General features: G+C 46.8%; 3 protein-coding genes and 1 long non-coding RNA gene across 5 annotated transcripts in view; 2 read left to right on the top strand and 2 right to left on the bottom strand.

The window, feature by feature from the left end:
• The window catches only part of TRANK1 (tetratricopeptide repeat and ankyrin repeat containing 1), a 95,635-nt gene extending 69,825 nt beyond the window's left edge, over positions 1-25,810 (bottom strand). Inside the window, exons 1-3 of the mRNA XM_081527234.1 lie at positions 25,524-25,810; positions 3,650-3,781; positions 1,244-1,294 (exon numbers count right to left, since the gene is read on the bottom strand). Of these exons, the coding sequence (XP_081383360.1) occupies positions 1,244-1,294; positions 3,650-3,781; positions 25,524-25,618 (278 nt within the window). The 5' untranslated portion in view covers positions 25,619-25,810. The remainder of the gene's footprint in view (positions 1-1,243; positions 1,295-3,649; positions 3,782-25,523) is intronic.
• Positions 1-26,801, top strand: part of MLH1 (mutL homolog 1) — a 185,518-nt gene that overhangs the window by 35,400 nt on the left and 123,317 nt on the right. The window contains exons 2-3 of one of the 2 annotated variants that reach the window (XM_081527275.1): positions 1,826-1,931; positions 21,375-21,593. The gene's annotated coding sequence lies outside the window, so the exon portion shown is untranslated. Of the gene's footprint in view, positions 1-1,821; positions 1,932-21,374; positions 21,594-26,801 lie in introns of both variants that reach the window. The other variant, XM_081527273.1, reaches the window with a different exon arrangement.
• Positions 1-26,801, top strand: part of LOC145520584 (large ribosomal subunit protein uL23) — a 94,807-nt gene that overhangs the window by 35,400 nt on the left and 32,606 nt on the right. Inside the window, exons 2-5 of the mRNA XM_081527346.1 lie at positions 1,822-1,931; positions 8,667-9,786; positions 15,084-15,350; positions 21,375-21,593. Coding sequence (XP_081383472.1) covers positions 9,201-9,671 — 471 coding nt within the window. The 5' untranslated portion in view covers positions 1,822-1,931; positions 8,667-9,200 and the 3' untranslated portion in view covers positions 9,672-9,786; positions 15,084-15,350; positions 21,375-21,593. The remainder of the gene's footprint in view (positions 1-1,821; positions 1,932-8,666; positions 9,787-15,083; positions 15,351-21,374; positions 21,594-26,801) is intronic.
• Positions 8,571-15,271, bottom strand: LOC145520592 (uncharacterized). The gene is made up of 2 exons (XR_014064617.1): positions 14,858-15,271; positions 8,571-9,870 (listed from the first exon to the last, which is right to left on the bottom strand). It is a non-coding gene; the product is annotated as an uncharacterized LOC145520592 (long non-coding RNA).

Below are 26,801 nucleotides of genomic sequence, written 5' to 3'. Positions count from 1 at the left end.
TGTCCAAGCTCAGTCCTCACCCCTAACCTTAGAAAGCACTCTGAGAACCGGGCTGCGGGTAAGAGGCCCGTGCAGATGCTAGGAGCAGGGGCCGTGGACAGGAATTCTGGGGTCTTGGTGGAAGGAAGCAAGGCTCTGAGTGGGTCAAGCCCCTGCCCCAGACTCCCTCCATGGGGAGGGTACAGCTGGAGTAAGGCAAAATCGGGCCTCAAAAACACAGCAGGTCAGGGCCCCTCCTGCCTGGTTCTTTGTTGTTCAGTCGCTAAGTCATGTCTGACTCTTTGTTACCCCATGAATTGCAGCATGCCAGACTTCCCTGTCCTTCACTATCTCCCAGAGTTTGCTCAGATACATGTCCATTGAGTCAGTGAGGCTATCTAACCATCTCATCCCTGCTGCCCCCTTCTCCTCTTGCCCTCAATCTTTTCCAACATCAAGGTCTTTTCCAGTGAGTCAGCTTTTCACATCAGGTGGTCAAAGTACTGGCTTGGGTCTAGAGGTCATACTGTTGCAAGGTTATCGCTGAAACCAAGTTGGAAGAAGCAAAACACAAAATATACCATAAAAAGTCAACAGGAGCCCAACTGCTGTTTAATTCAAGACACACAAGGTGGAAAAGCAAGGCTTATGCTTCCTTTTTTCAACTACTTTCATTGTAAAAAATAATACAAATAGAAAAGTTAGGTAGTACAGTTACCCACAAAAAAAATTAAGCAAAGTAAAAATCTCCTCTACTCTGTCCCTACCCGCAGGGCTTTCTGTATCTAGTTTCTCTCCGTGAAGTATCAGGGCCCAGAAGCTCAGGAGAGGTGGTGAGTCGGTCAGAAGGTAACTGACAAGGGAGCTGTGACCACAGTGTAGTAGACACCAAGTGTCCAGCCGGGACACCCTGGCCAGTACAGCCAATCCTAGCAGGAATGAGTGTGGGCTGCAGCTAGGGTCTCCTTGAGCCCCCTTTATCCTCATCCTAACGGGAGCTGCCTTCTCCCCAGGAAGTAATACCCCCGTTATGGACTGTGTTCCCGCCAAATTCATATGTTGAATCGCCAGCCCCTAGAATGATGGTATTTGGAGCGGGGGCCTTCGGGAAGGTGATTAGGTTTAAATGAAGTCAGGAGATCGGGGCCCTCATGATAGGATTAGTGCCCTTATAAGCAGAGACATCAGAGTGCTGCTGTTCTCTCCACCATGGGAGGACACGGGGAGAATGTGGCCATCCACCAAACAGGAAGGGGGCACTTACCAGGAACTGAACTGGCCGCCACCCGGACCTTGGACTTCCCAGTCTGCAGAACTGTGAGGAACAAATTCCTGTTGTTTACTCCACCCAGTCAGTGGCAGTTTGTTATTGCAGCCTGAGCTGACTAATCGCCCCACTCCCTTGGACAATTCCTGGGGGCCAGACAGCCTACCAGCTGGTGACTGACTGACACAGGTATCAGAAAGGTCAGCCTCCTTGTCTTAAAAAGAGACAGTTCTGCAGTACAACTCAAGTTCCAGAGCTCCCCAGGGGACCCAGGCTGCAGCTGACTCCAGTGGAGACACCATCCCATCCCTACCCAATCCTGCTTCCCTCCATCCCCTTCTCCCCAGAACACCTGCTCGTGGACCACAAGCCCTGTGTCAGCAGCAGGAAGGCAGGTGACAGGTGATGGACACCGGGAACTGTATCAGGAAGGTCCCATGAAAGGCAATACATGAGGGTGCATGCAGGTGTCCCTTTAGCTGTCATGCATCTGCTAAGTGGTGGCGTTGAGATGTGAGTACTCACCATGTGGTCAGTCTACCACCACAATCTGACACTACCTTTTTCTTTTCAAGACAGAAGAGGAAGTCAATGTTTCCCCCACGAATGAGGCACTCTAGGCCCAGCTCTGACACAGCTCTGATGTGAACCAAGAGGGGGCAGAATGACAGAACTACAAGCCCAGGTCAGTTACAGTCAATTCCAATCCAACATGGACACCCAGGCGATAGGAGGGAGGAGGTGGGAGCCATGTGTCAGGAACTCAACTCAGTGCCATTTCTAGGTACAAGTTCACGCTGCATACACCCTACAAATGCCAACCTCTGCTTCCTCTATTACAGCTGTCCCCAAAGAATGATGTGGTAATAACCTCTGGGGGTCCCCAACACCACTTCAGGTGGTCCCCAAGGTCAAAATATCTTCACAATTGCAGTTAGCTGAATAATGGTTTCTGAATAATGTTTTCTTTTATGGCAAAAGGAACTTGGGAGATGGGATTAATTTAAGGATCTTGAGATTAGGATCTGGAATAGGATACAATCACAAGCGTCCTTGTAAGTGGGAGTCAGCCACAGGAGGAGGAGAAGGAGATGTGATGACAGAAGCAGAGACTGGAATGACATGCTTTGAGGAGGATGCAGGAAGGGACCACAAGCCAAGGATACAGGCAGCCACTCAAGGGTGAAAGAGACAAAGAAATGGAGGCTCCTCCCCGAGGAACTGGGCTTCCCTGGTGGCTCAGATGGTAAAGCATCTGCCTACAATGAGGGAGACCAGGGTTCAATCTCTGGGTTGGGAAGGTCTCCTGGAGAAGGAAATGGCAACCCACTCCAGTATTCTTGCTGGAAAATCCCATGGATGGAGAAGCCTGGTAGGCTACAGTCCATGGGGTCGCAAAGAGTCAGACACAACTGAGCGACTTCACTTTCACTTTCCCCAAGGAACCAGCCCTGCCAACCAACACCTTGCTTTTTAGCCTCACAAGACTCATTTTGGACCCCTGACCTCCAGAACCACAAGATCAGAAATGTGTATGGTTTTATTCACGAAGTTGGTGGTCATTTCTTACAGGACCAACAGGAAACTAATACAATAATACCAAGACAGTAGGTGCCTTTTTCACAATCCTTCTCTCACATGTGGTTGGGGAATTTTCCAGAGGCTACTGGGAGTGTGATGTCATAACAGACTCAAGAGAAGCCAGATGTCTTCCACTGAGACAGACATTAAAGAGACTTGCAAATACGTAAAATGTAAAACTCTTCTCACTAAATTTTTGGTGTTGAAAAGTAATTCTTCATAAAAACACTGCTTGTGTCAGCATGTCATGGGTTTATTACTGATATTTTAAAATAACAAATAAATACATATTTTAAATGTTTCTCAGTTTTGAGTTCCAATACAGGCTTTATTGATAACTACATCAACAAAAGCTCTCTGGGGTCCTCCATAATTTGTAAGCGGGCGTGATCCTGAAATGTTCGGGAACAGGTCTGCTAGAAGCTGAAGGGGCAGGGGAGGAGGTGAGCCTTAGTTCCTGGTGGCTTGCCCTGTGGCCAGGCCAGGGAGTTGATAGCACAGATAAACAAGATGAAATGAATGACAAGTGCAGAGGCTAGGAGACAGAGCCGGTCATTCCAGAAACTCTGTTGAAACCAGACAAAATGAGAAGTTTTGCAAGGTTTATCAACAGTCCCCTGTGTTTCACTTTCCGTTTCCTGAATCCCTCTAGCTGCACTGAGACTGCCACTGCAGAGAAGATAAATAGAAAGTGGGAGGAGAAAGGAAAGTGAAACTAGCTGGTGTGATTAAAAGGTGAGAAAAAAACAAAAGCAGAGGACTGAGTGCCCCTTTACATAAAAAAAAAAAAAAGAGAGGCAGGGAGAAAATCCAAACACTTACCCCCACTGGTATAACTGCAGGAGAATCTGGATGGCTTCATCGTACTTTCTGATGGCCAAAGAGAAGTTCCCATTCTTAAAACCCTGGTTGCCAGATTCTTTCAGCAGCTCAGCGTAAGCCGTGGGGTTCATCCTGTGAGGAGACGAGGGAAGGCTGGCTGCTCCGGCTTCCTTCCTCTCCATATCTGCATCGCTGGGAGTCTGAAGGGGCAGGTTGTTCATCCTGGCCCCTCCCACCAGCTGCAGGCACACCCTGCCCACACCCCTCCCCACCCAGGGACCAGACTGAGTGTCTGATCGGAAACGGTTTCTTTCTCAGTTCTTTTCTGAACTCAGGAGCAGTGGCCAGACGATTCCATTTATTCTGTGTTAATGACCCGGTAGGCTGTAAGGAAGGAGGGAGCTTCCATGCACAAGACAACCTGAAGGACCTCCCTGGTGGTCCAGTGGTTAAGAATCCGCCTGCCAACGCAGGGGACATGGGTTCGATCCCTGGTCCAGGAAGATTCCACAAGCTGTGGGGCAACTAAGCCCATGCACCACAATTACTGGAGCCCAAGTGCCTAGAGCCCACGTGCTCTGCAACAAAAGAAGCCCTTGCGATGGGGAACCTGGGCATGGCAACTAGAGAGTTGCGCCACCCACCCCTGCATGCGCAGTAATGAAGACCCAATGCAGCAACGAAGACCCAAGGCGGCCAAAATAAATAATAAACAAATTTTTAAAAAAGACGACATGAAACTGGCAGGTGGTGTGCACTAGATAAGTGGCAGCTCTTCCCACAACCGCCACAAGCATTACTCTCTCATTTACCCATCGCAGCAGCTCAGAAGGAGGCACCATTTTCACTGTTCAGATGAGGAAACTGAGGCTCAAGAGGTTCAAGTCACTTGCTTAAGGATGGGCTAATGGGCGTCCCCAGTTCTGACCCCAGTTCCATGTTTCTGCCCTTGACCCTGTACTGCATCGCCTACTCATCCAAGGAGTTGAGAGTCCTTCTACTGTCTCTAAAGGTCCTAAAAGCCTCGAAGTATTTGTCCCTGAGATTGCTATTGCCCACTTACGTGTCTGCGTCCCCTGGGAAGCCCTTACTTCTTTCATGACTCCTGTTTCATTCATTTGGTAGCCCTAGCACAGAATGGGTACTTAAATATTTGCTGGGTAATGAATTAGAATGCCAGACCCAGAGGGCTGCTTGTTACCGATTCTCTCTGGTGTGGCCTGGAGCCCTGCCCTCCTGATGGGGCCTCAGGACGTGCTTGCTGCACCAAGGTAGTGGACAGGAGAGGCCTCGCAGAGCCTCGAGAAGCAGCTGCCAAGGAGGCAGGGAAAAGGTGGGGATCAGGGACTTCCTTGGTGGTCCGGTGGTTAAGACTGCTTCCATTGCAGGAGGCATGGGTTTGATCCCGGCTCAGGGAACTAAGATCCTGCATGCCACACGCTGTGGCCAAAAAAAAAAAGTGGGGATCAGAAGCGATGTCCCTTAGAATTTTCTCCTCTCAAGATGGCAACAGGAAAGGTAAGGCAGTGGGGAAAGTCTTAAAAATGATGACACTTCAGGTGGCTGCAAAGGCCCTGCACCTGTGGGGAAGTACAATCTATCAAGAGCCTTCTTGACCAGCACAATCATTGTATAGAGAATAATCGCTATTGTTTGTATCATTTCAAACCGTGGCAAGGGGTTTGGGGGCCAGGGAAGCCAACCCAAGCAGATAGAAGTGGTGGCTTATTTTATTTTTAAAATATTTATGTATTTGTCTGTGCCAGGTCTCAGTTGTGTCATGTGGGATCTAGTATCTCCAACCAGGGATCAAAACCGGGTCCACTGCGTTGGGAGCACAAAGTCTTAGCCACTGGACTAACAGGGAAGGGGAAGTCCCAGTGACTTATTTTAAGCCCATGAGCTAATTGGACTTTTGAACTACATTCCTGCATTCACCACGCAGAACTATACCAGAATGAGACGTGTTATTGCTAAACAAGTCAAAGTTAAAAATTCCACCTAGACTTTGCATTAAATAATCTCTAAATTCTATGACTCTCATTTATACAGAGATGACAGAGGAGACCATGAGAAAAAGTTTATATAATTGATTAGAGAATAAAAACGTGTGTTTCTCCTTCAAATATTGCCAGCCAGATGTCAAATAAATAATTTTAAAGTGGCCATTTTTGGACAACTAGAGACAGGAAATGTCTGTAACTACTGACAAAGAGTTAATATCTCCCTTTTTTTTTCCTTTTGGTTGCACCACACAGCTGGTGGGATCTTAGTTTCTCAACTACGGATCGAAACCAGGCCCACGGCTGTGAAAGCACAGGGTTTTAACCACTGGACCACTAGGGAATTTCTGTTACCCTTCTTTTATAAATACCTTTTCACTGCAAGAAAGGATCAACCTGATCAAAATGGGTAAGGGCACAGACAGAAAATTCACAAAGGAATACAAGTAATTGCTAAATACATGGACAGTGGATATCCAGGATCACCATCACTAGTAGGCAAAAGAATGAAGAATTAAAATAGTAAAGGGTCACTAGGAAATATTTAAAAGAATCACCCCAAATGGTGGGAGCTGTCATATCCAGCTTACCGGAGAAATATACTAGATGGCTGATATACTTAGCCTCATAGATGTTCGCCACAGTGAAAAACCAGAAATAACCCTAAATATTCCATAGTGTGTAATGGATTTGAATCAGTTATAAAACACCCATATGGTAGAACACCACACAGTTATTTTTAAAGTCATGTTGTAAAAGAACATTTAATGATAGGCTACGTTAGTAAATGAAAGATACAGGCTACATAAAAAGGCATATAATCCCAAATTAAATTTTAAACACATCTAGTGTACTGAAGACACGCCAGAATGTTAACAGCCTCACCACTGGAATTAGGTAGGGTTTTAATTCTCCTCCTTGAGCTTTTCTGAATTTCCAATTGCCAGAAAATATGCCGCCTTCATAATCAGACCATAAAAGTTATTAAAATGAGACTCTTTAAGGGCTTAATTAAAGAAATTCAAACATAAAGCGTTTCCACTGTACTTGCAAATACAATAAAAACGATTCACATCTGATTTTTCTCTAGAAATTATGTGAGCTCTAAATGTTATGAGTAGACATCCAGTGTTTACATCCTCTTACATCCTGGCTTTTTCTTGGTAGAGTCACGTGACAAGGGAAAGGGGGATTGCCAACCACAAAGAAAGCTTTTTGCTTCTCAGCAGGATTTATAGACAGTTACACCTTCATTACAAGGAAGAATGCTTTAGATCGTTGCCTTAGAATGCTTAGAGCTTTGCTGTCGAGTCTTTCTTTTTTTTTAACAAGTGAGCAGTCTATTTATAGGATGAAACTGTTAAACACAGTGGCAATAATTTACAGTAATGACAATACTCCTGAGAACGAACATGTAATGAGCACCTACTACGTGTTTTACATCATCACGTCATTTCCTTCTTACAAGAAGCCCCAGGAGGTAGGCTTGATTGTGTCCCCATTTGACAAATAGGTAAACTGAGGCAAGGAGAGGGAAGTGCCTTGCCATAGTCCTAGGGACACTGGTGGTGCTGGAACCCAAACCTAGGTGGACTGACTTTGGGGGCGAGACTCCACTCTGAAGAAAGCAGGTGGAGGCTAAACAGTCAGCGGCAGTCAGACCCCACCAGTGTGCGACACTGGCAGGCGTGGATCCATCACAGTCTGCACTTTCAGTTTTTTTGTTTGTTTTGATGCGGACCTTTTTTTTTAAGTCTTTACTGAATTTGTGACAATATTGCTTTTGTTTTATGTTTCGTTTTGTTTTGGGCTGCGAAGCATGCTAAGTCCTGTCCAACTCTTTGCTACCCTATGGGCCATAAACCTCCAGGTTCCTCTGTCTATGAGACTTCCCAGGCAAGACTACTAGAGTGAGTTGCTATTTCCTCCTCCAGGGGATCTTCCCGGACCAGGGATTGAACCTGCATCTCTTACTTCTCCTGCACTGGGAGGCAGATTCTTTACCACTAGTAACCCCTAGCTCCCTGACCAGGGATCAAACCAGCACCCCCTACACTGGTAGGTGAAGTCAACCACTGGACTGCCGGGAAAGGCTGCTGCACTTTCAGTTTTGTCAGCAGGGCTAAAGCTAAAAGATTAGAAGGTAAAGACGGTTTCACAGGGGCAGAGTCTGCTTTTGCTCAATTTCACTACATCCCTAGGAGGATTCAAGGTCCAGTTGTGGGGAGGTGGCCAGGGCTGCTTGGCAACAACAGAGGAAGCAGATGTAAGAAAAATGCAAATGCACTGGAGAGGTTCTGAAACTAACAAGTTGAAAACAAAGCAGATGCGGGTTGCTTTCATTTTGTGTGTGAGTGTGTCTTTATTCTGTTTTGTTTTTTATTAAAGGACAGTTGATTGTTACAGTGCTGTGTTAGTTTCGGGTATACAGCAGAGTGATTCGGTTATACATGTATATATCTATATTCTTTTTTAAAAAAAATTCTTCTCCATTATAGTTGCATTGTGTGTATACACATGAAGAGTTCTCTGACTTACAGGAGCCAGACTGCAAACAGGGTGGGCTCCGGGCAGCTGAAAGGGGCAGAGAAAGAGGCTTTTCCTCTGCCCCTTATCTGGGTAGGACATAACAACTTAACAGCAAATTTGTTTACTTTTTTTGTTTCTTGGTGGTGGGGTTTTTTTGTTTGTTTTTTTTTAACTGAAATCCTTTCAAAACACCCTCAAAGTAGTGAACAATCCAAGATCAACTCTGGAAAGCTGGGGGTAGAGACAACTGCAAAAACGGAGGCCAGAGACAGCAATTCTTAAAACCGACTCCTTCCTGCTCCCACAGGAAGGTGGGCACGGACAGTGAGGGATAAGAATCCAAAGTCAGAACTCATCCTGAGGACTGCGATTTGCTTTCTTTGCTGTTCTTTCTTTTTTTCTTGGGAGGAGGGGTGTAATTTCCACACTGCCTGCACTGTCTTATTCCCACCTCTGAGCACTGTGCTGTCTTTCTATCCCACCAGACATCTACTTTATGGAGATGAGCAGTACCTGCCTTCAGGAGCTCAATTCTCATGTAATTACTTCCGCACAATATCTTGACATAGAACATGGGCTCACAGGTTGTCATACATCCTCTCTTCAGTGCCCACAGGAGTACAGCGAAAAAATGATCTCGTGGCTCTGTAACTTCCCCATCAACACAGAACCTTAAATTTCCATCCTACTTATTCCCTTAACAAATAGAGCAAAGACGCACAAAAGCAAGATGCAAGTGTACAAAACTGCTCCTGACCTTGCAAAGCAAGCATGAAGAAAATGTTCTGACGTGATTTTATGAAGCAGCTTGGTTTCTGTCTGAGGGGGACAGGGTAGTTTCAGTCCACAAATGATCCCTGCTGTTCAGAATTGCCGATACAGCCAATTCAAAGTTCTATTTCCCCTGACACTCATATTAAGACTGGACTCATCTCAGATTGACTCACTCTTGTCCTGCAACTAACCAGTACTTCAAAGTATGTTTTTTGTTAAATTCTTGATGGAGCCTTTTCACGAAGATGGCGCCGAAGGCGAAAAAGGAAGCCCCTGCCCCTCCTAAAGCTGAAGCCAAAGCAAAGGCTTTGAAGGCCAAGAAAGCAGTGTTGAAAGGTGTCCACAGCCACAAGAAAAAGAAGATCCGGACGTCACCCACCTTCAGGCGGCCCAAAACACTGCGGCTCAGGAGGCAGCCCAAATATCCTCGGAAGAGCGCCCCTAGGAGAAACAAACTTGACCACTATGCCATCATCAAATTCCCCCTCACCACCGAGTCAGCCATGAAGAAAATAGAAGACAACAACACACTGGTATTCATTGTGGATGTCAAGGCTAACAAGCACCAAATTAAACAGGCTGTGAAGAAGCTCTATGACATTGACGTGGCTAAGGTCAATACTCTGATCAGGCCTGATGGAGAGAAGAAGGCATATGTTCGACTGGCTCCTGACTATGATGCTTTGGATGTTGCCAACAAAATTGGGATCATCTAAACTGAGTCCAGCTGGCTAATTCCAAATATAAAAGTTTTCACTATGTAAAAAAAAAAAAATTCTTGATGGAACGTTTCACTGTGAGGAGAAAAGCAGAAACAGGACTCCTGGGAAGGTCAGTTATGTTCATATTACTTTACAATTTGATGTTTATGGGCTAAAAATTAACACAGGACAGAAAACCCTAAACAACAAGGTCCTACTGTATAGCACAGGGAATTGTATTCAATATCCTGTGATAAACCATAATGGGAAAGAATATGAAAAAGAATATACGTATATACATAACTGAGTCACTTGGCTGTATAGCAGAAATTAACACATTGTAAATCAACTATGCTTCAGTTAAAAACAAAAACCTTGTATCTGTCCAACCTGAGAGAAGAGACATAGACTTTCAAAGAAAAACCAGAGTAATAAGAAAAATTTTAATTAAGCAAATATGCAAGTCCATATATAATTCTCATGGAAGCTTTTATTTGGGGATTCTGATAGTTCAATGGTTAGAATTTGGTGTTTTTATTGCTAGGGCCAGGGTTCAATCCCTGGTTGGGTGGGGGGAATTTTTTTTTAATCTCTTTGTAAATAGCCACTGGCACGTGTAAAATCGCAAGACTGATGTGGAAAAAAACAAACAAAACTTTACTCAAAAGATAGTCTTGAATTTTAAACTTTAATACACAACATGCTTCTTTTTTTAGTTTTATTTTGTATTGAAGCATAGGGCATGGCAACCCACTCCACTGTTGTTGCCTGGAGAATCCTCACGGACAAAGGAGCCTGGTGGGCTACAGTCCATGAGGTTGCAAAGAGTCGGACACAACTAAGCGACTAAGCACACACAGTTAATTAACAATGTTATGTTACTTTCAGGAGGTATGTAGCAAAGTGATTCATTTATACATATACGTGTATCTATTCCTTTTCAAATTTGTTTCCCATTTAGGTTATTACAGAATATTGAGCAGAGTTCCCTGTGCTATATAGTAGGTCCTTGTTGGTTATCTATTTTAAACACAGCAGTGTGTACATGTCAATCCCAAACTCCCAATCCACCTCTCTCCCCATAACATGTTTCTGTTTGGGAAAATTCACTATAACAAAATATCACATCCTCTCTAAATTAATTAATGTGCTTTCCAAAAAAATTCCAATTAAAAATCAGGATATTTAAAGAAATTAATGCAAGAATTTTCAAGTTCATCTCAGAATAAACAGGACAGACTAGCCAAAATATTCTTAATAAAAGAAGTATAAAGAGAAAATCTTTTCTAACATTTTTAGATGTATTTATAAAACTCAACTAAGTTTTAAAAGTGTGATATTAACATGAAAACAAGCAGACCTGTGGAACAAAAAAAAATATCCAGAAGTAAACATACAATATAAAAGAATTCCATGTATGAAAAAGGTAGCTCTTAAAATAGACAGGGAAAGAATGAATCGTTGGTAAAACTGGCACAGTATCTGGAAAGGATGTTCATTTTTCTTTTTGGCCACAACGCCTGGCATGCAGGATCTTAGTTCCCCAACCAGGAATCAAACCTGCACCCTCTGCAATGGCAGTGAGGAGTCTTAACCTCTGGACTGCCAGGGAAGTCCTGGAAGTTAAATTTCTAATGCATACTATTTGGTAGGCCAAATAATGGACACACATACTCACACCCCAAGGATGCCCATGCCCCAACCACCAGAACCTGTGAGTGCATTACATGATGTGGCAAAAGGGCCTTTGTACAATAGATGTAATCAAGGTTGTTTTGTTGTTGTCATTGTTTAGTCGCGCAGTGGGGTCTGACTCTTTGGGGACTCCATGGATTGGGATTTCCCAGGCAAGAATGCTGTAGTGGGTTGCCTTTTCCTCCTCCAAGGGATCTTCCCCATGCAGGGATCAAACCTTCGTCTCTTAACATCTCACACATTAGCAGACGGATTCCTGACTACTAGCGACACCTGTGCGTGTTCAGTGGCTCAGTCATGTCTGACTCTTTGTGAGCCCATGGACTATAGCCCACCAAGCTCCTCTGTCCACGGGATTTTCCAGGCAAGAACACTGGAGTGGGTTGTCAATTCCTTCTCCAGAGAAGCCCTTATCTAGGTGAGCCCAATCTAATTATATTAACCCTCTAAAGCAGAAAAACTTATCCGGCTAGAGTCAGAAAGATGCTGGAGAAGCAGAAGGCAAGAGAGATGCAGAAGCAGACATGAAACCTGAAAAAGACTAACCCCATTGCTTTGTGCCTCGAAGATGGAGCAGAGGCAACGGGGAGGAATGTAGGTGGCCTTGGAAAGAGAGACAGGCTCCTGGGTGACAGTCGGGTAACAGGAAGCTCGGTCCTACAGCTGCAAGCAACTGGATCTTGCCAACAACACAAATCAGCTTAGAAAAGGATTCTGGGCAGACCCTCCTAGCCAGCCAACATCTTGATTTCAGCCTCGTGAAACCTGCCACGGGAACCAGACTTCTCACCAACAGACTGTGAGATGATCAGTCTGCATGGTTTTACGCCACTAAGTTTGTGGACATTTGTTACGGCAGCTATAGAAAACAAATACACATCATACACGAAAATTCCTTCTAAGTCAATGAAAACAAAAAATGCTAGTGTCAAAAAGACACCGTGGCAGTGTAAAGAAACTGCTGGCACACACAGCAATGTAAAGAACCTCAAGAACATTATGCTAAGCAAGAGAACCCAGACTCAGAAGACTATATACTGTGGGATTCTATTTGGCTGATGCTCTAGAACTAGCAAATCTAAGAAAGCAGAAGAGCAGTTACCCAGGGAAGGAGGGGAGGGTTACTGACTGGAAAGGGGGATGAGAGCACTTTCTGGGAGATGGAATATTCTCTGCGGTGATTGGGGTGGGGTCACACAGGTACCTACACTCATCCAAGCTCACTGAACAGGACCCTTAAAATCTGTGCCTTTGCTTAGATGCAAATTTCTCATTTTTTAAAAAGCGTTGAGGAAAAAAAAAAAAGCCCTAAGAGAAAATACAGCTACAGGTTTCAGATTATCCTCAACTGCCCCAGGAGGAAACTTGGTCAGATCTAATCAAGTGCCACACACACAGGGCCCTTGCCCTAGTAGTTCCACTTCTGGGAATCAATGTTGCAAACTGATTGCACACACAGGAAATGGTAGATGTATGACATTATTCACTGTCTAATTGTTTATAATAATAAAAGACTGGGACCAACTTGAATGGCCATCAGCAGAGGACTGGTTTAATAAATTATAGTGCAGCCGCCCCCACAATGAACTATGCACTTTCTTTAAAAAGAAAGAAAAAAAAAAGAGTGAAGATGCTTTGTATTTACTGGTCTGGGATAATCTGTAAAATATATTTGCACAAAGCAAATGCAGGATAGTGTATACATTACACTCCATTTTATGCAAAATTTTAAAAGAGGGGAGAGCTAAATAAGAATATATATATTTGCATTTGCTTATATATGCATAAAGAAATTCTGGAAGGATGCATGAGAAATAAAATTACCTTTATTGGGATACAGGGTGGAGGAGGGAGACCTAATCCCACCTTTTCATTGTAACCTTTCTGTATTTTTATTCTCAAATTACATAAATTTGAAAAGGCTTTAATGCAATAAAAAATCCTAAATAATCTTCACATTTGAGAATGCCATTCTAATGATACCAAAAGCAGAAACCACACAGTGATAGCCATGAATTCATTAAAAGTTTAAAACTTCTGTACATCAAAAACCCCGGAAAATAGTTTAATAACACCCTAAGCAGCAAGATTACGGATGGAGAATCACTCTCACATACAGCTGATGACAAGATTTAAGAGGTGCAGCTTCTCTCTATAGAAATACACAAGCTTTTCACACAGCTGCTTGGGATTTATTCTACAGACATATTTCATTCAAGGACATGAGGATATTAATTGCCTCATTGTCTGTCAAAGCAAAAAGGATACAAATTCAAGTGTCCAACAAGTGGAGACATTTATATAAAGAATTTACCATTCAGAATAGAACACTATCATTGTTAAGAATAAATACGGCAGATCCAAAGGAAGAGATGTCAAAATATGCAATGAAGGTGAATAAAGCCAGTTGGAGAACAATCTGTAGAACAACTTGGAGAGTCTGAGGACAGGTTAGTGAACGGATATATATTTGATTTGATCTATTGGGAGAATTTCTAGAGAGACACTTAAGAAAGGAATAATGGAGATCTCTGGGGAGATCTGGAAAAAATGGGGAGGATGCTCCTGAACCATGGGAGAACAGCTTTCTGTTAAGTCACCCAGTTTGTGGTTGCACAATTTCTTACTGCAGACACACAATATCTCTCTGAATATGTTCTCAGAATTACTAAAATAGAAAGGATTTCAGAAAGTAAGATGGTTGGGCTAAAATTTACAGAGCAAGGGAAATGCTCTAAGCCAAATCTCCCCAGGCTCGGAGATTTGGGGGGCCTGACCATGGTCACACTGGGGTGAGTACCAGGGGTGAGATCCAGGCTGACTCCTGCCTCCACCCAGCACCCTGGTCTACAGCACCTGTGGGTGGGCAGGGAAGCCAGGACTAGAACCCACTGTTGCCCAAAATCCAGGAAGGTTCAGGTTAGTGGTACAGGCCATGGCAACCTCCATTATTTCAGTGTGATCTTTGTAACATTTGCAGAACCTTTGCTTTGTTTACCCAGCATAGAGAAAATATTTTGTTAAAAAACACAACCCTGAGGTCATACAGAGTGAAGTAACTCAGACATAGAAGCACAAATATTGTATGGTATCGCTTACATGTGGAATTTTAAAAAATGGTACAAATGAACTTATTTACAAAACAGAAACAGAGTAACAGATGTAGAAAACAATCTTATGGTTACCAGGGGGGTGAGGAGGGAGAGGGATAAATTGGGAGATGGGGATTAACATATACAGACTGCTATACATAAAATGGGGCTTCCCCAGTGGCTTATCGATAAAGAATCCACCTGCAATGCAAGAGAGGCAGGAGACCTGGGTTTGATCTCTGGGTTGGAAAGATCCCTTGGAGGAGGGCACGGCAACCCACTCCAGTATTCTTGCCTGGAGGATCCCATGGACGGAGAAGCCTGGTGGGCTACAGTCCACAGGGTCCACAGAGTTGGACACGACTGAAGTGACTGAGCACGCACACACACATAAAACAGATAACTAATAATGACCTTCTGTATAGCACAGGGAACTCTACTCAACACACTGGAATGACCTATATGGGAAAAGACTAAAAAAAGAGTGGATACACGTATGTGTATAACTGATTCACTGTGCTGTACACCAAAAGCTAACAATATTGTGCATCAGCTATACGCCAATAAGAATTAAAAAAAAACATAGCTCTGAAGGGAGGGAGGAAAAGACCACAGCCCTAAGATCTGTCTGTTTTCACAGGGGTTCTCTGAAATTATCAGTCAGTTAAGCAGCTGAGAAAAATCTGTGATTCAAGGCCTTGAATGAAGAGTGGAAGGGGTCAGTGCTGTCAAGTATGAAAATGGACCCAAATCCTTCTCTCCTGCAATTGTTCCTTTGAATGGAAGGCCAAGGTGCGTGCAGGCGGGTCCAGGATCCTGCATGGGCTCCGGGTGCCATAGCTGCAGGCCCGAGAGTCCCCTTCCCCGAGGGTTTTGGACTGGAACTTTGGGAAAGTTCTCCGCTCAGGTAGGCAGCTCCAGAGGGGCGCAGCCTTACCCCTCACCCCAACCCTGAGAAGAAAATCCTCTTGGTGAGAGATGACGGTACCTTTACCCAGAGAGAGGAGGGGCAGAAGGAGGGCATTCTGGGGCCCCACAGCCCCACATTTCCCTGCCTCTGAGGCCCACAAGCTCCTTGCCCCTTCCTTGGTTACCAAAGACAGTAGCAGCCTTCCAGAACCTTCCACTTTCTGCCCAAATCCTTGGCAATTTTTCTTTGATTGACTAGAAATGAAGGAAGTAAGAGGACTTGCCTATTTCACCCCTCTCTACAACTTCACATTAGACACAGGTCCCTATCCGGGGTTCTGCCTCCCCACCCACCCACCGATCCCTCTGATCACAGTATTCCTTCCTGCAGGGCCCGATGAGGCTTTAGAATCCTTTCTGCATCATTCTTTCTGGGTGGCCACACATTCACACCCCAGATGAGTCCTGTGTGCCATTCCCAGTCTGCGTAACAAAGACTTGAGCCAGAATGAATTTGTGCCTCCAAGCATGAACACCCAAAGTGCCCTAGAGCAGGCCAATGCAAGTCACCTGTTCCCCACCTCACCCTCAGCTTTGTCTCCCCTAAGAGGCATGCAGCCCCAGAACAGTCGTTCCCAAGCTGGGTTCACACACACCCTCTGGACACATCCTCCCCATCTTTGTTATTAGCTCTCCCTGCCCTAGACTAAGGGCCTTCCCAGGTGGAGCAGTGGTAAAGAATCCACTTGCCAATGCAGGGGACACAGGAGACTGAGGTTCAATCCCTGGGTCAGAAAGATCCCCTGGGGAAGGAAATGGCAACTCATTCCAGTATTCTTGCCTGGGAAATCCCAGGGACAGCGGAGCCTGGCATGACCGGGTGACGGAGCACACACGCACGCCTCAGACTCACCCAGCTCCCGCTCAACTTCTTAATCACCATCAGCAAGACATCCCTGGATCCATCGGATCACAGGCTGCGCCCAGGTTACAAAAGCCTCCAGGGTCTTCAGGCCCCACCCCCACCTCCTCTCAAGCACAATTTCCATAAAAGTTCCAAAGGACTTTCTGACCTGTGGTCCTCCTCCCCCACCGACACTCTGAACCCCAGCAAACCTGTCACCTGCCGTGCTCACCCCAGCTAAAGTCAACGCTGCTGCTGTGAACATCTCTGCCCAGGCCCTGTGTGTGTAGCTTTTAAAACCACTTAGGGCCCTGAGTTAGTATCTAACCAGTTTTCAACATATTAAATATATTTTCCCCCATAATCTCAGTATTTCAGGCCCTGTGCTAGGTCTCAAAAGCGCCATGCTGGACACTGTTTTTCTGCTTTCCCCTGTAGACTGCACTCTTAAGGCACAAATTAAATTTTACAACAGTAGTTCCTTTGGACACAAATTTAAGAAAAGCCAACCACATAAAGTACAAATCAAAAACAACCAAGATCATACTGCCAAAGCTGTTGGTTATTTGGGGAAAACCAAGGAGAAAGATGTTTACCCAAATGTATAAGCACCTGTTGAAAATCCAAAAGTCAGCAAACAGGGCCATGTGTCGCCTGTGATATGATAGTGCCAGAGATTGAAAAATGCTAACAGCAAAGAATAATCCTATAAATCAGTGACTCCTAGATTTCTTTTTTTTTAAGTTGACAAATAGTAACATTTGCACACACAGGAAAGAAATCAAAGGGAGCCTAAATAAGGTTGCCAACTCCTTGATTTGCCAAATCAGAATATTTTTTTAAGTGTACCATCTTAAAAAATAAATAAATGTGTACCATCTGCTGTCCGCATAATTTCACAAGAGACAGAATCTTTTAACTCCAAAAAAAAAAAAGACAAGAAAGAATGTAAATTCAGATTAAAGAAATTCATTCTCAAGGAAGGACAAACTAAGAGCTTTTGGACACATTTTAGTCTTGGATAGTGTGCAGGTGGTTTGGACCCTGAAAGGCAAATGTTCCAAGTCTCTAAAACCACCAGGGCCCTGGAAGATGCTCAAGAAATACTGCTGAAGGGCCGAGATGGATACATCTCAACTCCTGGCTCAGAAGTGGAGTCTTAATCACTTGACCCCCAAAGAGGAAGGCCATAAGGAGACCCCCCTCCCAGTGGTGGCCAGGGGTGGGCACAATTTCTCCTGTGTGTGCCACAGACTGGCCTGTTTGCACTGCACTATCTGAATGAGAGCAGTCCTGGGTAGCTGCATGATAACAGGTAAAATTCACTGAGCCCTTACTACATGCCAGGCCCTGTGCTAAGCCCTTCTCAGACATTTTATCATCAAATTGTTCCTAACAGTGCCCGTGAGGGAGGTATAACTGTGATCCCAGTTTTACAAGTCAGGAAATGGGTTTAATCAAAGAAGAGACTTCTCTAAACAAGGCACAGACTGATACCAAAATCTGTGTTCACAACACCATGAGAGGTGAAGTGAAGAAAGGGTCAGGGGACTGGGGAAAACAGAAAGGGTGGCCTTGAAAATGAAAATCAAACCCCCAAAACAGTGACCCTGAAAAGTTGGCATTCCAGACTCTGCCTGAAGACAAATGAGGATATTCCACAGGGGCACACACAGGCTGCTCAGACATCTGGACTCAGTATCTGTGCTAAATCCAGGCAGCCCAACTACTGCCACAGTCCCTGTATTTAGGCTTCCCACTCTCTCCCAGAGCACCTGGGAGCTATAGATGGTTGTGAAGCTGGAGCAGCCCCAAGGAGGACACAGCCCCACCCCATGACAGCCCTAGAACAAAGGCGCTTTCTCACTTAGCGCAGAATAATAGCAGCCCAAGAAGGCTCGGCTCCACATCCTTTCGCAAGCCCCTCTGTAATATTTTGCTGCTGCTGCTCTTCATTTGCTAAGTCGTGTCCAGTTTTTGCAACCCCTGGACTGTAGTCCTCTACACTTTTCTGTCCGTGGAATTTCCCGACCCAAGGATCAAACCCATGTCTCCTGCGTGGTAGGTGGATTCTTTACCACTGAGCCACCTGAGAAGCCCCTGTAACATTTTAGATGCAGATTAATGGCCTCTGTTCCTCCTCCCACCCTAAGACCACAGCAATTTGCTTCCTCATGTCTGAAAGGCAAGACAAACCCAGTGGAGCCTGAAACACCATCCACTGGGGCATGGGAAGGGTCCAGAGGTGCCCAGGAGCTCCCCTAAGTAAGAGTCTCCCCCAGATAGGGTCCCTGAAAGGCACCTCCTCAAAGGGAGGTACCTCAGCAATGCTGGGGAGATCTGAGTCCCTCCGAAGTTCTAGCACCAGCTGACATTTCCTAAAACACAGGGCTTTGCATTTGGTCTTGAAAAAAAAGTGTGAACTTTGGCCAGGCTGAAAAGACGGCCATCCGCTTTCCCAGCCTTCTAAATAAAATACAAAGCTATGTAAACACACACACACATCCTTCAGTTTTCCTTTCCAGCCTTCTCCATGTTGTTGCCACATGATCCCAAATTCATCCGGCCCCTTCCCTGTCACACAGCTTTGCAGTCACAAGGCTGGGGCCAGCACCACAGGGAGGACAAGCGTGCCTCCCCCTCACAAAAGACAAAGTCCAAAAACCTGGGATCCAGTCCCGCTGGGCCTATTCCAGGCCTGGTGTCAGGCAGCCGATTCCCTAACCCTCGCGCCTTCAGTTTCCTTAACGCTAAACAGGGGCAGAGTCACCTGTAAGACTGGACTTCCTCTTACCTCAGCCAGCCAGCAAGTATTGAGCACCTTCTGTGTGCCAGGCCCTCTGCTAGATGCTGGGACATGTGCATCAAGACTGACCCAAATCTCTGCTGCCCTCATGAAGCTCATATTCGGGGGCAGAGAGACCTGTAAAATGGGGATTGCTTACAGTATTTCTCTGAGGGATAAATAATACATGAAATGCATTTAACATAGAGCCAGGCACAAAGTCAACTACTGGTAGCATGCATGAGGGCTAAGTCGCTTCAGTCGTGTCCAACTCTTTGCAACCCTATGGACTGTAGCTCGCCAGGTTGCTCTGTCCTTGGGATTCCCCAGGCAAGAATCCTGGAGTGGGTTACCATGCCCTCCTCCAAGGGATCTTCCTGACACAGGGATCGAACTCGCATCTCTTGCATCTCCAGCACTGCAAGTAGATTCTTTACTCACTGAGCCACCTGGGAAGCCCATATTGGTAGCTATATGCTACCATACAGGTAGCATATTATGTTGGTTTAGCATACAAGAGTTTTTGCTCACCATTTTTCTTTTTTCCTTTTTTATAAAACAATATTGTTTAGATATAATTGATGTGTAACCTTTTGTAAGTTTAAGGTGTGCAGCGTGTTGATTTGTGGGAATCTTACCTCCCCAACCAAGGATCAAGCCCACTTCCCCTGCGTTGGAAGCCAGAGTCCCAACCACTGGACCACCAGGGAAGTCCCCAAGTTGTTGATTTTATATTTATCGGTTTCAATATGCTTGCCACCATAGCATTAGCTAATACCTCTATGATGACAGACAAGAATAATTTCTTTTTTGTGATGGGAACAATTAAGATCTAGTCTCTCGGCAACTTTGCAGTTTATAATACAATGTTGTTGGCTATAATCATTATGCTGTGCGTTAACTAGATCTCCAAAACTTATTTATGTGGGAGTTGTTAAAAGACATTTGCCCACCTCCTCCCCCATGGCCTCCTGTGTATGCCCAGTCCAAGAGGACCGTTCCAGGTGGGGTGTACCAGCGGCTATGCTCCCCTAGTAGAATCTCTAAACATGTCCTCATGGCGTGTTTGTATATAAGGAAATGGTGCTCGTCATTATTCTTCATAACAAGCTGCCCCCTTTACCTGGAATGACCCTCTCTTCTCCGGCGCCCCTCAATCCAGCCTGCTGGAAGTGCCCTTCATCTGTCTGGGCACAGCACAAAGCTTACCTCCCAGATTTCGTCTAGGGACGGAGGATTCAGGAGCTAGGAACCCTTCTGGAAGGCTTGTCTGCATGTCCACTCACCCTTTCTCCCTGGGCTGCCTGGCACTGACTCTGTTCTGCACCCGTTAGCAGTGACTAGGTCTCACGTGTTTAAATCCTCCATCAGCCAGTATGTGAGGTACACTGGCCCTCAGGTATGTGAGGAGCACAACTGCCTTGCAAAGCGAAAAAGCAAAAAGAAGTGAGACCAGGTAAGACGCTGATGGGAGAACAAAGGGTATATTAGAGACAAACTCTAAGTCCATATTACAGAGACCCTTAGTACCTGGACAGTGAGTTCAGATTCCAGACGCCAGTGAGCCTTCGAAGTTACCAATTTTTGAGCCTCGAGGTAGAGTGGACCCTGATGGACAACGGATGAGGTGATCCAAGGGTGACCATAGGCGAGAACCCCAGGACCGCAGCTGGACACGAAGCTCATCCCAGTTGAAACTCGTGATTCAAGTATTTTTCACAGTAAATCAAACTACTCAGTAGAGTGCGGTAATTCTCTATATTTTCTGTTGTGCAGATCCCCCCAAATGGCCTGCTTTCCTCTGAATATGCTACCCTATAATGTGCCACTCTAGCATAGTGATTAATTTGTATCAAAGGTATTTGAAAAACAGCTGGCGCAAAAAGGACACTCTGACCCTCCTTCCCCCTCTGAAAGCAAAAAATAAATTTCCCACGGGAAAGGCATCCTCTATGTACCAGGAGGGTAGGAGGCATCCTTATCAGCGGAGATAGGGAATTAAGGGCGAGAGAGCTGTGTAAACAAACCTTGCTATTTTTTCACCAATTTATTACCCCAAGCCCAAGCCCCTTTGTCAACGTTTGCTGTTTCTTTGCCTAAAAGGCATAAAAGCTTCCTGTATTAGTTAGACTTCTTTGAGTCTCATATTTTTATGGCGCGCCCATATGCAGGAAATTAAAATTTGTTTTTCTCCTGTTAATCGCTTGTGTCAATTTAATTATTAGAACCAGCGAAAGAACATAAAAAGAAAGAAGGGAACACTTTCCTACCCCTGCACCTTCAAAAGGTCATCACTGTTTTCTAAGGTTAGCAATCTTTCTCTTCATTGACAGGAGGACTCGGCACTTACAAGATAAAAACATCTCAATCCAGATGTCATCAGAACTTCAAACAGAAATAGCTAAATCCAGACTCGGCTTGTCTCCGACAAACACACAGGAGGTCCTACCAGCTCACCAGGCTCAAAGAAGCTAAGACAAACGTGCTATGGGGATGCAGGTGGGCACTGATGCTGATGTTCAACGCCCAGGCAAAAGATGGAGTTGATTCAGGTAAACTGGGTCAGGGGGTTACAGGTAAGACTCAGTCAAACTTTCAGATTTTCCACAAAATCAAGGAAATAAAGCAATGCTTACTTAGGAGATCTGAGACAAAGAAAAATGTCTGCTCAGGCAAAATGGACAACCTTAGTGACCAAAGGAAGAATACTGATATTGGTTTGGGCACTGTGACATTTTGGGGTTCGAAAGACGTCTGTTTACCTGCTTCAATACCTTTTTTTAAAGTTTCTTATTTTTCCTTTGGGGGTATAGCCAATGAACAGTGTTGTAACAGTTTAAGGTGAACAGCAAAGGGACTCAGCCATACACATCCATTCTCCCCCAAACTCCCCTTCCATCCAGGCTGCCACATTACATTGAGCAGAGTTCCTTGTGCTATACGGTAGGTCCTTGTTGGTTACCCATTTTAAATATAGCCGTGTGTTGTTCCCCAGTGGTTAGGACTCTATATGCTTTCACTGCTGAGGGTGCAGGTTCATTCCCTGGTCAGGGAACTAAGACCCTGCAACGGTACGGTGAGGCCAAAAATTAAAAACTAAAGTTTAAAACCAAATGTTCTCTCCACCCTTGCCACTGTCCCACCATAGCTCTCAGTGGTAACATCAAGAGTCATCTTTGCTAAAGAGACTATCCATTTCCCCCTAATTCTTCCTTCTTATAAAGATTTGTCATAACAAAGATTTCTGGGCCTTAAGAAACTCAGGCTACACTTCAAGGAAACCTCTCACGAAAGCCATGAGACACGGTCAGCTGTGTCAGTGACTGGAAAGCCAGAGGCAGGGCAACAATCGGTCAGCTCCATTTCTCCGTCTGGGAAGGCAGAGAACAGCTTGTTCCTGGAGGCCAGTGAAAGCAATACTACACCCATGCCAATGACCAGAGGCCCACAACCCAACCCCACTTCTGTTTTTAAGAACATCCTCAGGGTCACTTACCTTTCCCACCTAGACAGAGGCTTGAATGCTCTATTTTGGCCACTAACAGAATCTTCATCCCAAGAAGCAAAAATAAAATACTAGGGTACACAACATAGCAATGGGCCTTTGGTAGCAAGTGCAGGAAAAAAGAACCGATCAGCAAAGAGAAGTTTAAGAATTCCATAAAGTCTCTTTTCCATCCCTGAGAGAGTGGGTGTCTAACCCTAGATATACTACTAATTAGCTGTAATGACTACCAGGTGATGAACCTCAGCTCCTTCATCTATAAAATGTTCACTGCCCTGCTGCTGACCCCGCTGTGAAATTCTGTGCAGAGACTTAAAAGAGTCCTCTTTGGAATGTATGAATCCAGAGCTCCTGGCAGCCTTTCAGCCTTCTCCTTCCTGCTTACTCAAAAAAAAAAAAAGACATAATGGCAAGAAGCCATTACTCTGCTACCTCCCCAGCACTCACAGGAGGCCCCACCCATTCACTGGAGCCAGAGGAGCCAGAAGCATCCTTCGGCCTGCCTTTGCAGCCACAACCTCTAGTAGTCTCCTTACTCAAGTTTGAATCTCAGCCTCCTTCATGTCTCCTAAACCAATGCATCCCTTCCAGAGTTAGTTCCCAGGGAAATATGGATACTCTCCTCCACCTCTCTGGGGGTGCCCCAAAGAAAGCTTGCACTTGCCACCGAGGACTGGTTAGTCAGTGATCAAACCAAGTCAAAGGATTATGACTAGGTTTTAAAAACAAAAAACAGAATATGGAATAGAACAGAAAATATCACTGTCCTCACCCAGTAGAGTGCAAATATTCTGTGAGGCTCTTCTTGGGGGCTTCCCAGGTGGCACTAGTGGTAAAGAAAATAAGAGACTCTGTTGGATCCCCGAGTGGGGAAAATCCCCTGGAGAAGGGTATGGCAACCTACTCCAGCCAGTATTCTTGTCTGGAAAATCCCATGGTCAGAGGACCCTGGCAGGCTACAGTCCATAGGTTCACAGAGAGTCCTACATGAGTAAATCGACTTAGCACTCACGACGCTCTTCTTGCAGTTTTATACTGATATATGTATGTGCCTGGGTGCGGGTCTCTATTGTGGATCTTGGTCAGGAAAAGACAGAAGCTCATAGGCTGGAAGCAGCGGGATCTGACCCTGGGGACAGATGCCCCCACACACCCATCCCCCCCTCCATCTCCAGTGGAGGATACAAAGGCCCGCACAGGGTACTCAAAGCTCAGGCATCCATCCTGCAATTGAACAAAACAGAGATGACTGCAAAACAATTGAAACAAACTTCTGACTCTCCTCCAGGGTAGTACTTCCTATAAAGCACAAAAGAGGATAATCAACAAAAGACCAAGCCATCTGGGTATCAGTCTTGCCTCAGAAAGGTGCCTGGCACTTGGGAGGCTCAGCGCCAGGCAGGGGCAGAACCTGGGTGCTGAAGGCCCTGGGCTCCCTGCTTTCTTCCCACGTAAGGACTGATTAAGTCAACAACAACTGGACTGGGGACTAGAAACCTCAGAGCCCACCCCTTTCTCGCTCCTCTTAAAAAATTTTATTTTTGTGCAAATTGTACATCTCCCGATAAATTTTGCCTAGTACGAACCAAAGCATGCAGCCTCCTAGAAACGCCCCTAGCCGGGAGTCGGGCTGCAGAAAGGCAGTTTCAGCCAGGTGGCTAACGCTCCGGGCTCCCAGTGGGCGTGCGGCGAGGGGGCAGAGTGCACCTCCCAGGCTCCAGGCTCCGAGCCCGCGTTTGCAAACTCTCGGAAGCAGAAGCCTGGGTTTCTGGGACTCCGCTTCTGAACCCCGGGCCCTTAGTGCTACCCCCTCCTCCCAACTCTTCTGGCCGAGGACGGTGGGCCTGCGGCAAGCCCAGCTCACGATCGGGCGGGTTGGGGAAGAGGCCTGCCCTGGGCTGGATTCGCCAACCTCCTCCTGCCAGGAAGCGGCCAGCACTCTCCTAAGTTCCCGGCAAATCCCGCCCCGCGCCCGGGCGCCTGCCAGCCCGAGGCGTGCCCCGCAGGCTTGTCCGCTGGTCTTTACATTCGCGGCCCCGGGTCTAGGAGGAGGCGGGAGGCGGGCCCCGGAGCCGCAGATTTGGTGCCGGGGTGGGGACGAGGCAGGCTGCGCGCCGCCGCAGTCCTGTCGCAACGCGCGCCCCTTCCCCAGGCGCCAGGAACGCCGGGGCCACCCCCCACCCCCACCCCGCGCCGGGCCCCGCGCAACAGGCCCGCGTCTGCACCTAGATGAGCGCAGGGACCGCCTGCCCCGGTGCGGCCTCGGGGGGCGCCGGCCCCCAAGCGCGGCCGCCTCCCTCCCGCCGGGAAGAGGCAAGGCTGAAGGCCGGAGGCGCCCCCCGCACGTCCTGCGCCTCTACGCACCTAGTTACCCGCGCGTCCCACATGGCCTGCGCCGCCGCTGCCGCCTTGGGAGCCGCTTCCCCGGGGACACACTCAGCGGGCGGGGTCCCCTGCTCGCGGTAGCTCGGCCCCCTCCGCCGCGACGAGCGGGGCGGGGTGGCAGAGACCCCGGCGCCCGGCTCTAGGCAGCCACAGACCTATTCCAAGTTTCCACGTAGTCGCGAGGGCCCGAAAACTGTCACGTGCACGTCGCCGCTGGGTGGGAGGGGGTGTTTGTCACCGTGTGTTTTAAAGAGGCGTTTCGATATCTCCCATCTTGCGGGCGAGCGCTCCAGTGGGGTGGCTCTCGGCCACCTTTGGAAAAACGAGTGCTTCGAGCCGTGCACCTCGAGGGACCGGGCGCGCGCACACCCCTCTCCGACAGCTTTTGGTCACGGTGATTTCTCACCCTAGCTGGGTGGCCGCGATTGTCGGGGAGACAGGAAATGGTCAGCCTTGAGCCCCGCCCCCGGACCTCTCGTCCCCTCCAACCAAGAAACTAGGGGGACAAGCCCCGGCTAGATGCGCCTCGTGCCCATCAGCTCCCACTTCCTATCTGCCTCGGTTGAGCCTTTCTTGGACATGGAGTACTTACTGTGTGCTCGGCCTTCCATTCTGGGGGAGCTGGGGATTCGGGTGGAAAGAAGCCAGCAAGGCCCCCGTCATCTTGACGCTCACCGGCATGCCCATGGCGCCGGTGGAGGAGTGACCCTCTCACTGCAGGAGGGTATAGAAAGGGACCTCCTGGAAGGGCAGTGGTCCCCGAAGGAGTTGGGGGGCGGTTAGGACGACCTCAGACTGCATTTCCCTGGCGCAACAAGCTGCACAGCGTCCTTCCCACCGCCTCTGCTTGGTCCTCAACTTCTCCGGAACTGGGATCACTTTCCTCCACGCGGGGGATTTGGCCCAATCAGAGAGCGGAGCCTGCAGCCCTCCCTTGGGCTGGCTGGGGCCTACACTGCCTCCTGGTGGTTCTCACACCCGTCTGGGGGAGCATCACAACCGAGGGGCCTCGCGGGGCTTGAACCAGAGGAACAGTAGAGTTTTCAATGAGGCAAGGAAGATTTGGTGACCCATGGACACATCTATGGATGTGAGAGTTGGACTGTAAAGAAAGCTCAACCCGGAAGAATTGATGCTTTTGAACTGTGGTGTTGGAGAAGACTCTTGAGAGTCTCTTAGACTGCAAGGAGATCCAACCTGTCAATCCTGAAGGAAATCAGTCCTGAATGTTCATTGGAAGGACTGATGCTGAAGCTGAAACTCCAATGCTTTGGCCACCTGATGCAAAGAACTGACTCACTGGAAAAGGCTCTGATGCTGGGAAAGGTTGAAGGCAGGAGGAGAAGGGGACAACAGAGGATGAGATGGCTGGATGGCATCTCAGACGCGATGGACATGAGTTTGAGTAGGCTCCAGGAGTTGGTGATGGACAGGGAAGCCTGGCGTGCTGATCATGGGGTCACAAAGAGCCAGACACGACTGAGCGACTGAACCAAACTGGGCACACCTAATGCACACAGCCTATGGTACTTCTCTGCACTGCTTCTTCTGAGTCAAGAAGTAGCCTATCAGTCTAGCCAATGTTCTCTGTGCTTCTGTAATCTCACCTCCTCCCATTTCTTCTGTGCATTAATCTCCCCAGGTACTGCATTGCATCACATACAGTTCAAAAACTGTCAACGGCACCTCTATTGCTCTTTAGTAGCTGGGCACTTAAAACCTTACAATTTTACCCTACCCTTCCAGGCTTAGCCTCCTCATACACACTCTACCCCAGTGGTTCCATGACTTGACTGCACACTGGAATCACCTGAGGATCTTTCAAAAATACTAATGTCCTGGAATTCCGTGGCAGTCCAGTGGGTAGGAT

This window comes from Giraffa tippelskirchi, chromosome 9, assembly GCF_054371585.1.
Source record: "Giraffa tippelskirchi isolate mGirTip1 chromosome 9, T2T-mGirTip1v1.2.pri, whole genome shotgun sequence".
NCBI lineage: Eukaryota > Metazoa > Chordata > Mammalia > Artiodactyla > Giraffidae > Giraffa > Giraffa tippelskirchi.
Note: the sequence above shows the minus strand (reverse complement) of the source record. Positions and strands in the feature narration are given on the sequence as shown.